Genomic DNA, 12,770 nt, shown 5'->3' with positions numbered 1-12,770 from the left:
CCACAAGAAGTAGAAAGCAAGAAATTGAGAGAGGGAGGGAAAGAAAGTGGGAGAGAGAAAGGCAGGAAGGAAGATAAAGAAAGAAAAGAGAGGGAGGGAAGGAAGGAAGAAAGAAAAGAAGAGAAAAAAGAAAATACAGAAAGATAAATTAAAAAGAAATGCAAGCTTTCCTTTTCCTTCACAGCAAAAACAAACAAACAAAAGCCCCAAAATAAAATAAAATGAAATAAAGAGGCTAATAATAATAATAAGAAGAAGAAGTTGGAAGGGACCTTGGAGGTCATCTAGTCCAACCCCTTGAGAACACAGGCCATCCTCGACTTACGACCGTTCGTGTAGCGACCGTGGGGAGGTCCAACGGTGCGGAAAATGGTGGAGTGCCTCGTGATTTTTTTCATGAAACAAGTGTGCCTTTGCCCAAAAAAGGTTGAAAAACACTGCTCTATGGATCACATGACTCATCCTAAGGTTTGATAGTGAAATTTGAAAAGCATGTCATTGATTCCGTAATATCGCTAAGCACATGTTCTTGAAAATAAAGATCTATTGGAAAAACATTGAGATGGAATAACCAGTCTTTCTGAGGCTGGAAAAAATAATTTCATATACAGTTAGCCTAAGCAGTTTTTTGCTGTAATTTTTATTGTAGATGCGAAGAAAGTTAAACAGGGTATTTTCCTGTTTTGTCTGTTTAGGTAGCTGCAAACTTTAGTCAGTGTTTCTTAAAGTATGGTCCAAGGAGTCCAGAGGAGCTCTCATGACCATCTCAGGGATCCACAAAAATCAAAATTATTTGCCAGATATTGATAATTACAAACAAAATTTTAAAATGTTTGGAAGTTACAAAAAAAACCCTGTAACTCTGATATCATGATATAACGCAATATCTGTATCTCTCTACTCTGAGAGCTTAACAGAAGGAGGGCTGAATATACCATTCTTATAAAGTTCCCATTGGTTGGTTGTCTTGGTTCTCTTTGTCGGAGCAAAGCAATGATGATCTGTGGGGCCAACCCCTTATTATCTGTAGACCAGGACTTGATCATGAAGGATTGGACAGAGCACAAAATTAGTGAAGAATTATCAGGACATGATCAACACAAAATGGTGGACAAAATGAGGCCTATTGACAGGCATTACAGAGGTTTTTTTAAATGCTTTTGAATTCTACACACAGATGCCCTGAGTGTATAGAGATCATTTGCAATAGGCCTTGATCTGGGTCCCCACGTGAGGACTTATTATCCCTAACTCAATGAGCTCTGTCTTGCTCCTAGAAATATATACACTGTATGAGCTGAAATCTGACTTTTATAGTTCCCATGGCAACCAGAAATATTGAGCAGCCTGTCTCTGGTTAACTGTTCATTAGTCACAAGTGAAACGTTTCCAACACAAGCCTACCATTTGGATAGTGAATGTTGTTCTTGAGGGACTGGGGATGTGCCTGATTGCCTTTTTGGTTATACCTTCATTTTTAACTCTTAGTCTTCCTCATCAGTTTCTTCAAACAGATTTAGCCTCCAGACCCTTCCAAATTAGGCAATGCTGAGCATGATCCCATCTGTTCAAACTTTGGTTTCCTTTATGCTAGCTGCAATATGCAACGGTTACAGGAACTGGGCATGGCTAGTCTAGTGAAGGGAAGGACCAGGGGAGACATGATAGCAGTGTCCAATATTTGAGGGGCTGTCACAGAGAGGAGGGGGTCAACCTATTTTCCAAAGCACCTGAAGGCCAGACAAGGAATAATGGATGGAAACTGATCAATCTGGAAATAAGGAGAAGTTTTCTGACAGTGAGAACAAGCAACCAGTGGAACAGTTTGCCTTCAGATGCTGTTGGTGTTTCATCACTGGAGGCTTTCAAGAAGAGACTGGACTGCCATCTGTCAGAAATGGTGTGTGTAAGGACTCAAGCTTGAGCAGGGGGTTAGATTGGTGACCTACAAGGTCCCTTCCAACTCTGTTATTCTAATTCTAATTCAATTCATCTCGTTTTTTCTAATCTGGCCATTCTGTCTCAAAGATACCCATAGGGTGCATTTGTGCCCGCTAAGGAAGCAGAACTAAGGGTGGATGTTTTTGTAGTCTGATAGTGTGAATCCCTTGATGAAGGAAGCTGGGGCTTCTAAACTATTAAGTCTTTAAAAAGGTACCTAGTGAAGCACACTCCAAACCATTGTTGAGAAATGACGCAAAAAAACCACATCAGGAGGGAGAGGGAGAGGAAAAGCACTCAATCTACCTTCCTACCCCCTCCCTTCACCCATAGCAGGTAGCAGAAAGCCACGGCAAGGACAGAAAAGGGGTGCTTGTATACATCGGATGTGGTGGAACAGACTAATGAAATCCACGCACCTTCTAGACTTTATCCCACTGATGTTGGTGGAGATGTGGGGTGAGTAATTTTACAAGGCTATGCTATCTGCACAAGTTCAACTCTCAGCAGAGAGTAGAAATCACTTAGAAACTTTTATAAGCCCCCAATTGCTAAGCTTGAGCTCCAGCCCTTTCAATCTTAACTAGACAAAGGCAAGACTGATACTCCTGTTAGGGTCAATTTTTTTGAGCTAGGGGCATATGAAGGACTTTCAATACTTGGTGAGGGGGGAAAAACTAAAGAAACACTGAATTCTTGATATTCCTTTCTGTGGCAAAGTGCCTATTAAGTTCCCCAGTACATTATTTAAAGTATTCCATTTTTAAGAAGACTATGATTAAATTTTCCATGTGTATAAAGAGTTTTAAATTGCTGGAAAGTTGCTGCTACTATCTATATTTTTCACAAACTTTATGGGCTCACTTGCTAATGACCTCCATTATTTTGCTTCTTGTTTTAAACTATGTTTTTCATTGCTAATATTTTATAAAATGCTGAGAACTTTCAATAACCAGCTATAGCAAAAATAATAATAATGGATAAACATGAGGCACATATATTTATAGAGAGTCTTCTTCAGGGCCCCGTGAATGAATGTAATGCCTCTGAGATTGCTCTGCTTTTGTGGGGCCAGTAATGGGCTAGTACGTCAAGTCTCAGCTTGAGCACATGTAGCTAGACCTCACCTTGCAACCTTTCATTTAGTGATTGTTTCAAGTTACAACAGCATTGAAAAAGGTCGCTCATGACAGGTCCTCCCATGGCCATCATAACATCCCCACGGCCACATGATCAAAATTTGGATGTTTGGCAACCAGCACGTATTTACTATAGTTATAACATCCTGGGCTCATGTGATCACTATTTGTGACCTTCTCAGCCAAGCAAAGTCAATGGGAGAAGCCGGATTTGCTTGAGGACTGTGTCAAGGACTAGCTATATTATATTTCTAAAAACTCTGAACGTTTTTGAAGATTTGAAAAATATGCTGAGATCACTCCACTTTCTAGGTGAAAGAAATCTAGGTTCCAGTATAAAAGCACAAACCAACCTAGTCAGCCTAGCCAAAGAAGGAAGATTGATGTGAAAACACAAGTTAATACAGGATGTAATCTATGTGAGTGCTGCAGACCTACCCACCATATAACTGCAGCCATTAAGTTGAGCTGTAATTAAATATGTATATAGTCTGGGTAGAGATTTGTTGCTGAATTCTTGCTACTTATTTGTACCAAGTGTTGATTCATTTTGAACTATATAAACCTGTCTTCCTGTTAATATATCCACCCTACCCTGTCATTAATCAAAGCCTCCTTATCTGTTCACACCCTCATTATATTTTAATTAACTAGAGATCATGAATTGTGTCTGCTGAAAATTGGCAGGACTAGCAGAGAATCAGTATTTCAGTGCAAGGCTGCACCAGTCACTCAAGCTACCCAGAGAATATAATTATTGTAAATAAAAAAGAAATATTACCTGCAGTACTGAAGATAGAAGGGTGATCTTAGGTTACAACTGGAAAATCAGAATAAGGAAATCAAGTCAGTTCTTTAATTAATTGCAGTGGGAGGGGGAAAGGCAAAGTAGGATGTTTTTTTTTTCATTTCTAATCTAAGCAAACTGATTCCACTAAATGTCCTGCAAAAAGTGAATCTATATGGCAATACACTTGCCATGGTTTACATTTAATGCTATTCCTTCCTTCCCCTTCCTTCCCCTTCCCTCTTTCCTGTGCTATGCTATGCTAGGCTAGGCTAGGCTAGGCTAGGCTAGGCTAGGCTAGGCTAGGCTAAGCTACAGTATGCTAGGCTAGGCTAGGCTAGGCTAGGCTAGGCTAGGCTAGGCTAGGCTATCCTATCCTATCCTATCCTATCCTATCCTATCCTATCCTATCCTATCCTCCCCTTCCCCCTTCCGCCTTTCCTTTCATGCCAATGCAGGCACAGTTCCACAACTGTGGAATATACATGTTTTATATATGGCATATAGCTATACCTTGAAAAGATTATCTGATATACTGATCTTATCCAAAGTCACGACGTGAATTGAATGAGAAAACTATTGTTACTCATAGTGATGTGTTTTTAAAGTAAAACAAATTTTACTTCTAATTCCTGTTGGACACGAGAGGACCAAATCAGGACAGTAGCTCATGTTATGTTATGTTTGTTTGTTTCTTTATCAAATTTATAGGACTGCCCATCTCACACGGTGACTCTGGGCAACATATAATAATTTAAAACAATAAATATATAAAAACAATCATTAAAAGCAGTTATTACTGTCAGATATTACAGAGGGATACCAAAAATTCCTGTTCAAACTCAAGAGTTTTGTTTTAAAATTCACATCATTGCCTAGTTCGTCCTACTTCGACACAAAAATAACAATGTTTGCATCATGTACTGTTGTTCTGGTATCCTGTAATTCTCTACAAATAAACTAATGTGTTTGGGAATACCATAAGTTGATTTTTGCATCTTTGCTTTGTTATGAGACTAGATATTCCTGTTCTGTTTACAAGGTATAAAACTTCTTATGATTGTATTTAAAATGGATGATTACACTAAAAATGTGAAGCATTTTGGGTGCTAAACATTATGTTTCAATTATTATTTAAAATAATAAATTTAAATTAATTACATTTTGAGCTCCCTATCCTTGAATATGTTTTCAAAAAATCCCTCTTCATTATATACTGTATATATAAAAAAATCATTTCCATTGCAGCTGCTAGTTGTTGCCGTTGTTTTGTAAATGCAGAAAGTTTGCCCTACTTCACTAAGGAGCCAACAGGTTCTAAAATATATGACATATTTATTTTCTTAGAGAATTTTTATGTTTATATCTAAAAGATATATATTTATCACATCATTTATCACTTTCTTTGGGAGCAGAGTTATATATATATAGAAGCACAGATAGTGTGATTCTATCTTTCTAAAATTTACATTAGCTGATGATCTTTATTGCAAAAACATAAAAGCAGGTTTTTTTTACAATACATACTATTATAATTGCGGAATGCATACCTAATTTGTAAAAATCCTCTTATTCCCACCCATATGATGTCTCTGAATACTTTTTAAAAAATACCATAGAAATTATAATACATGAAGAAAGTTTTGAAAATGGAAAGTGATTTGTTTCTTTGCTATGCTTAATTTTGGTGACGCTTATGCAGCATCACTATTTGTATTTCTTTTTAAAATGTCTCATTTATTTTTTACATAATACTTGAGGCTATCAAAACCTGATAAATCTATAACTTAGACAAATAAATGATATTCAACTTAGACAAATAAATGATATTCAAACGTATTTTTCTGGGTGCACGAATAGGCATTGTGTGGCTTGCATCTGCCCAGATTTTTTTAAAATCAAATTTAGATTACGAGAAAATATACAGGAAATTCACCTTGGCCAAAGACTCTGAATTCTATAGAAAATGTAACTTTGGATAGAATTATCTATTCTATTATATGGTTTTGAGTGTAAAAACGTTTGGCAAATGCTGTCACAGTGAAAAACACTAAACCCTTTCTGTGCTAGTTGGCACTCTCAATGCCTCTCCTTGCCTGCCTCTTTTTTTCTGTAAAATTTGAAGTGATGGTCTACAATTGGAAGGGAAGAAAAGCATTAGTGTGTTGTTTGTAGAAGAGATGCAGCATGTATGTTTATAGAAATTCTCAATCATCCTTGTCATGGTTGTCCCAAAAGTGGTTTTTTTTCAAAAGGCAACTGGCCTTTCTTGTTCTTTTCTTTGAAAACGTTTCACTTCTCATCCAAGAAGCTTCTTCAGTTCTTCGGGGGGGGGGGGACTGCAAGAAAGTCCAGATGCCTTTTGGAAAAAAGCATCTTTGGGATACAGCATGAAGAACTAGTCACAAGTATTTCCTCTCTGTCCGTCTCTCTCCCTCCCTCCCCTTCTCCTCCCTCTCCCTCTCTCATTTTGGGTTTGTTTATTTTTTCTTTAAAAAAAGAAATTTCATTAAAGCTCTTTAAAGCTCCAAAATTCAATCATTTTTACCTGAATGAGACTCTAGAGACCGCAGAATGCAAGCACTCTGAATGCTGTGGTCTTAGCTATGCCAGCTGTAGATGAAAGGCAGTCTTGTATAGGGTCCTCAGTACTTATAAACAACAGCATATTGAACAAATTAAATTAAAAAGAAAAATGCTACAGTGAGCAATGTCAGCCAAGCATGCACATACTAGCCCACACCGTAGAGCTAGGCCTCAACAGAGGGGACAGTAATGACAAAGCAAATGCAGACAGATGATGGGGAGAAGAGCAAATGGGGGGGGGATTTGTCCACAGAGAACTCAGAATGGCTGCAGCAATTGCACAATTGGAGCCCTGCTCCATTTTGTATGAGTGATGTGCCATATGAGGAAAAAAGAAGGCTGAGTTTTGATTGTGTAGTCATGGCTGCCATGTAGATCCTTTGGGGCCGCCACTATAGATGCCCCTGCAGACAGATCTAGCTCTGGGCTAGTGTGTGCATGCTTGACTGACATTATTCATTGCAGCACTTTTCCTTGTAATTTAATATAGATATAATGTAATTGATAGATGGAACAAGTGACCAGGCAAATGTGTAGATTTTATTCTTTTCACTTTAAAGTTATAGCATCCTGTTTAAGCACCAGCAATAGCAATAGTGATGCCTTTTCCCCAGGAAATATATTTAGAGTCAGAATTCAGAAACCAAAGTTATAGACTTGCTTTAATAAATGTGGAATGACACAGGTGCAGAGTTGGCAAATGCTCTCTAGCTTATTTGTTTCCCTATTATACCAGAAATGCAGAAACAGCTGTACAATAGAGCATAGAATGGGAGAGAAAGGGAGAAGTCATAAAGATGCACAACTAAGGCCCCCACCAGATCAGTAAGTCCAAGATTTGAATGTACTTAGCTCTACCACTAAAGGACCATGGATTTCTTACTGTATTTAAGGTGATAACATTATGAGATCCCCAGGTCAGGTCAGAACGATGACTTCGGGGACAGTGTAACTTAATTTTTCAACCCCCACTAGAATTTTCCCATTTTGTCATAAATAGAATTTCCCCATTCCATTGTTGGGTTCCTTCTGCAAACTCTAAAACTATTTGGGAGAGGAATTGAATCTGGAGAAATAATATTAGCAAAAGGACCAAAACCCACCTTTCGTGGCATGTTCATTTTAATATAAATAGCAGAAGTCTCCAGGTGCAATTACAATTTTTAAAAAAATTGTGCCACTCACAAGATAGCTGAGGCTAAAGCTCAAGCTATTCCATGAAAAGTGACCCAGATTTAATTAACTTTCTTTTTTTGGTAAAAACTTGATCATTCTGAAAATCGGTGCATGCAGTAGATTTCTAGGGTCACATCAGCCACGCATTAAAAGTTCTTAGCAGTCTTCTAAAAATAATGCTTTCATTTGTTGTCAATTTCACCTCAACATTAAAATGGGAACTAATTATATTATTCAGTGTGTTGGATTCAAACTTTATATGCCCAGAATTCTATCCAATTCCTATTCCTTTCTGTATATACTTCCTTCATCTTCATCTATGTATTTTGAACATATTTTTAAAAAAACATATTTAAATGCCTCATTTCCTGAAAAAGAAAACCTTAAGCAGTTTTATAAAATTAAAATCACAGAATCATATGAAGTTTAAAGGAGCAGATGAAAAATACCAATCACACTCAGGGTTTCAGTTGCCCAATAAAATTAAAAGCTTTTTGCATTTTGACTGAAAGAACAAGCTGGATGCAGGCTAGTTTCTAATAGTGGATGTCCAGCCTAGTGGAACATTAGCAGGCCAATGATCTCATGAGGAGAAGTTATCTATAGTGACAGAATTCTGGCTGAGGATTATGGTAGTTGAAGTTCAACTCACTGATGAGCATCAGGTTGGGGAAGACCATTCAGAATATGACTGGACATCTGACTCTGTGCAACAGTCTGACTGAGTCAGCTTTGGGGATCACCAGGATTTTATGGTTTCAGATACATGGAACCACCAAGTTATGCCAACACATGGATGCTTATTGCGAGACAGAGTCGACCCGGATTTCCCTGTGGGATAGAGGCCTTTGCAAAGCATGTTTGTTACATTAACACTTTACATGTTTCTGTTTATTTGTAAAACATTTGGGGTGTTTGAACCCACTTGTTCAAATGGGTATGTGTTTTGTATTTCATATATTTGTTCTGTATTATTGTGGCATGCTGCAGGTGGGACAATAATTTATTTTTAAGCTACAGAAAAAGCAAGACAAGTAAGTAGAATTGTAATTAAGTATGGTTCTTTTTTTAACATTGTATTGTCATTATTCTTGTTTATTCTTTTTTTTTGGGTGGGGGGAGGTTATATATTGCCCAGAGTCACTTTGGGTTGAGCAGCCCTACAAATCAAATCAAATCAAATCAAATCAAATCAAATAAATAAATAAGGAGTAATAGGGAGAGAAGACTTGATGCAAATCAAAGCCATCTCAGTGAAATCTAATTTGAGCTCTTCATAAGAGCATTCATTGTGATTTTCTTATACCATTTTCTCTGTGCCCTGAAAACTCCCCTTAATCAAAGTATTCTTCCAAAAAAGGTAACCATTTGAAACCAGAGCAAGTGAAATAAACAAATAGCATGATTTACATCTTCAAGTAACCTCCTCCACATATTATACTATGAATCAACAAAAATACTGCAAGCTTAATCTTTTATTTGCACATTTCTTATTAATTTTACTAGAAGCTTTATTGTTCTCATGTAATAGGGTTTTCATATACAAAATTTAAACTTATTCTTGCTAAAATCAAGTGTACCATAAAACTGGTATTGATCAGAATGCCTTTTTGCATATCAGGAATCCTTTCGTTACTATTTTCCCCCACATTTTTAAAGAACAGGTACTAAGAATTTGCTAAGAAAATCATTGCTGGAAATATTCCCTCAGTGGCCCAAATGCTCATTTGTTTTACAAATGCCTGTTTGCCTCATTCTGCTCTATAACAAAGCTTTCTTCATTTTCAGAGATAATAGCAGGAATAGGGGTTTCATATGAAGTGCTTGTCATTGTTACTTATTTTATTTTATTTTTTATTTTAATTGCGGGGTCCAGGAAGAGCACATGCTCTGTCCCCATTCTTTGGAATATTCTGCCCCCAGAGGTGAAGCGGGCCCCACTCTCCTGGCCTTTCAGAAATATCTGGAGACCTGGATCTGCTTACTTGCTTGAGGCTCGCTGAGGAGAATGCAACCTTGGAAATTGTTTAGTGCCTTCACTGTCATCCTCCCACTTCTTAACTTGAATCATTCTGCTCCAGTTTTAACTGCCTCCTAGTGGAACATAATATTTATATGGTTTCTATTTTTTAAGCTATACACTGCCCAGAGTCATGGTGTGAGCGAGATGGGCGGATTCCAAATTTTATATATAAATGGATAAATACCTATGTAAATTTTAGGCAGTGATAACCGACTTGCTAACAATGGTGCAGGACAGCCCGATGCGATATGAGTGGTCCACCTAAAAATTAACAGGTTCTGAAACCGAATCCTTCCAAATAACCCACTTGCTCAATTCATATACCATGTCAGTCCTTGAGGGTAAGTGTTCTGTTCCAGCCTACGACTGGCCCTGTTTGAATGTCAGGGACAACCCCTTTTTATAATCAACAGGCTGGAAAAAACCCAACCAAATTTATTTACAAAGAGTTCAAACAAAAGTTGAATGAAAAGTTCAAACAAGACTTAAACCAAAAGGTTAAACAAGAGTTAAAAAAGAATAACAGACCAGGACTCTAGCAGAAGATCTTCAAACGGTTGCCTTCAGCAACCAGCACCTCCCACACATTCCCCTTTTATCAGCAGTCCCAAGGCGTGGCTTCTCATTGCCTTCTCCCGAGTTGCCTCATTGCTTTCCTCTGTTCTGCTCTGCTAGATTGCCTCCTGCTCCTAGCGTCCCTGAACAGAGCCAGCTGTGGATCTTCTTCCAATCCCTCATGCTCACACAGCTGAGTCTGAGGAGGAACAAGACAGGAGGGGCCTGGCTGAGAGTTCTGCAGTGCATCAGAACCTTCCTCTGACACCAAAGGCTCTCCAAACCCCTCCTCCTCCTCCTCTTCAGAATTATCAGACTCAGCTGCCGAAACCACAGGCTGACGATGAATCACAACAGTAAGGTCAAGAAACCAAAGCAGCCAAGGAATGCTCTTTATTGGTGAAGAGGAGACCATGAACATCTTATAAAGGATTTCAAATGATTCCTTCTGATGCTTTCTCCTTGTCAGGAGTGAGTTGCTATTTCTTCTCCCTTAATGGTTCATTGCTCTCTTCTCCCTTCCAAAGGCCAGATTTACATTCTTCCACACATTGCCATGTATCAGCCAAAGGATTTTGCAGCGTATACCGCTAGGATTTTTCACTGTAAATCCTCACGTTCCCTGAAAACATACTCTTCAGAATAGATGTATCTTTCAAAGCAGTGTGCAAGGGCCAGCCCTATTATTACACAGAGTGCAACCTTCATCTCAAGTAGTGGATAACCCAAGGCAGTAAAGTTTTGAGGGAGAGTGCAGTGTACCACATGTCCTAAACTCCCTAAGCTCACTTGCTGCCTTCAGGTGTAGTAGGACCCACTTCATTAAAAAATCAGCTCTCAATCAAGAATCTCTGATCTTTGATCCAGGCAGCAAAATATTTCAGGCTAGCTTTAGCAAAGTGCAGAAGTATTTAATTTTGTATAGATCTGTGGATGTCTCCTATGTACACAGAACTAATTTTAACATACATGGCTTTTGGATCTCATCTACATGTCTCATTGTCTCATCCCTGTAGCCACAGCATGAAGATGCTCCATGACCTCTTTTTAAAATAAATGTCTTCTTATTGTTTCCCTTTATCTCGGTGTATCTCATCTGCTTGGGCAATTCTGGGAGTTAAGCCACCAAGGTTGAGAAACACTACTTTATCTCATCCCAAACTATAGCTGAGGCAGCTTAAAGTTGTATTTAGCTGTTCTAGTTTTAAAGTAGCATTCCTACTCTTTTCCCAATATTATTTGTGCCATGGATATGATCCATGATGCACAGCTAGAAGCTAGGTCCTATTGGCCACTTTAGGCTTCTGCAGGCATGCCCTTCTCTCTCCTGTTGCTAGTATAGCTCTCCATGGCCATTTTGTCCTGTACTATGATGTTGGCAAAGATACTTGCCCACTGTTTCCTCAGAAACCATGATTCAGGTAGTATGTGGGCTCTTTATATACAAGGGTTTATTGTAGCTTTCATCTGAAGAGCAGTAGATCTGTGTTTTAAAAAGAGGCTCTGTCAAAAGAAAGTGCTAGACAGCACTGTAGTCTTGTACTGCGAAGAAGACCAATTTAATAAGCCTTGGTGGAGCAGTGGGCTGATGCCTCCTTAAGTAACACCAGCTGCCTGCAATTAGTGCAGGTTCGAGTCCCACCAGGCTCAAGGTTGACTCAGCCTTCCATCCTTCCCAGGTAGGTAAAATGAGGACCCAGATTGTTGGGGGCAATAAGCTGACTTTGTAATAATGCCGCTTGGGGGGGGGTGTGAAAGCCCTAACAAGCAGGCATATACATAGAATGAAGGCTACTGCTAAGCTTGTAAGCCGCCCTGAGTCTTCGGAGAAGGGCGGGATATAAATGTAATAAAAAAAATAAGAATGAGAGCTAGGTTCTGCCAGCTTTTTGGGGGTGAGGGTTAGCTCTGTCATAGATATATGCAATTTCCACAGCTTCTGTCAGCAGTGAGCTTTACTTGGTCATGTTTTTAAAATATCTTTCTTTAATGGGATAGGGATTTGAGCTACTCCTACATAATTTTGCATAATTCTGAGTGTGGCTGCAAGGTCACAACTGCAATTATTATCCATTTGGCCATTTGCTACTAGCATGCACTTGGTCCCTTACTCGCAGTAAACCACAAACAGAAATATTCAGAAATGTCTTTGTTATGCATAGTCATTCCTGTCAATGGAAATAAATACTGTATAGAATTTCACAAGTGCAATTCTGCACGTCAACAAACAGACAACAGACCCAGTGCTGAAGAGTTTCATGCAGCTGCATTTCTTTTAGATTCGTAATATTTTTATTGGTTCTCTAGAGGTAATAAGATGAGGGAGGCATGCTGGAGGAGGCAATGTCTCCCATATCTCCTACTCCACCCAACCTTTCCTCCATGAGAGTGATCTAGTGTCAAGCCCTTTGAGGCTGGCTATCCTAGAATATTGTCCAGAGCAGGAAACAGATTCTGCAAGATATTATTATTATTATTATTATTATTATTATTATTATTATTATTATTATTATTATTATTATTATTATTATTATTATTATTATTATTATTATTATTATTTATT

General features: G+C 38.3%; 1 protein-coding gene across 1 annotated transcript in view; it reads left to right on the top strand.

Annotated features, from left to right (window-relative positions):
- The first annotated feature begins 2,287 nt into the window (after window positions 1-2,287).
- Window positions 2,288-12,770, top strand: part of CD5 (CD5 molecule) — a 30,517-nt gene continuing 20,034 nt past the window's right edge. The window contains exon 1 of the mRNA XM_081332509.1: window positions 2,288-2,400. Coding sequence (XP_081188635.1) covers window positions 2,328-2,400 — 73 coding nt within the window. The 5' untranslated portion in view covers window positions 2,288-2,327. The remainder of the gene's footprint in view (window positions 2,401-12,770) is intronic.

The sequence above is a fragment of the Vipera berus genome (genome assembly GCF_964194415.1).
Source record: "Vipera berus genome assembly, chromosome: 1".
NCBI lineage: Eukaryota > Metazoa > Chordata > Lepidosauria > Squamata > Viperidae > Vipera > Vipera berus.
Note: the sequence above shows the minus strand (reverse complement) of the source record. Positions and strands in the feature narration are given on the sequence as shown.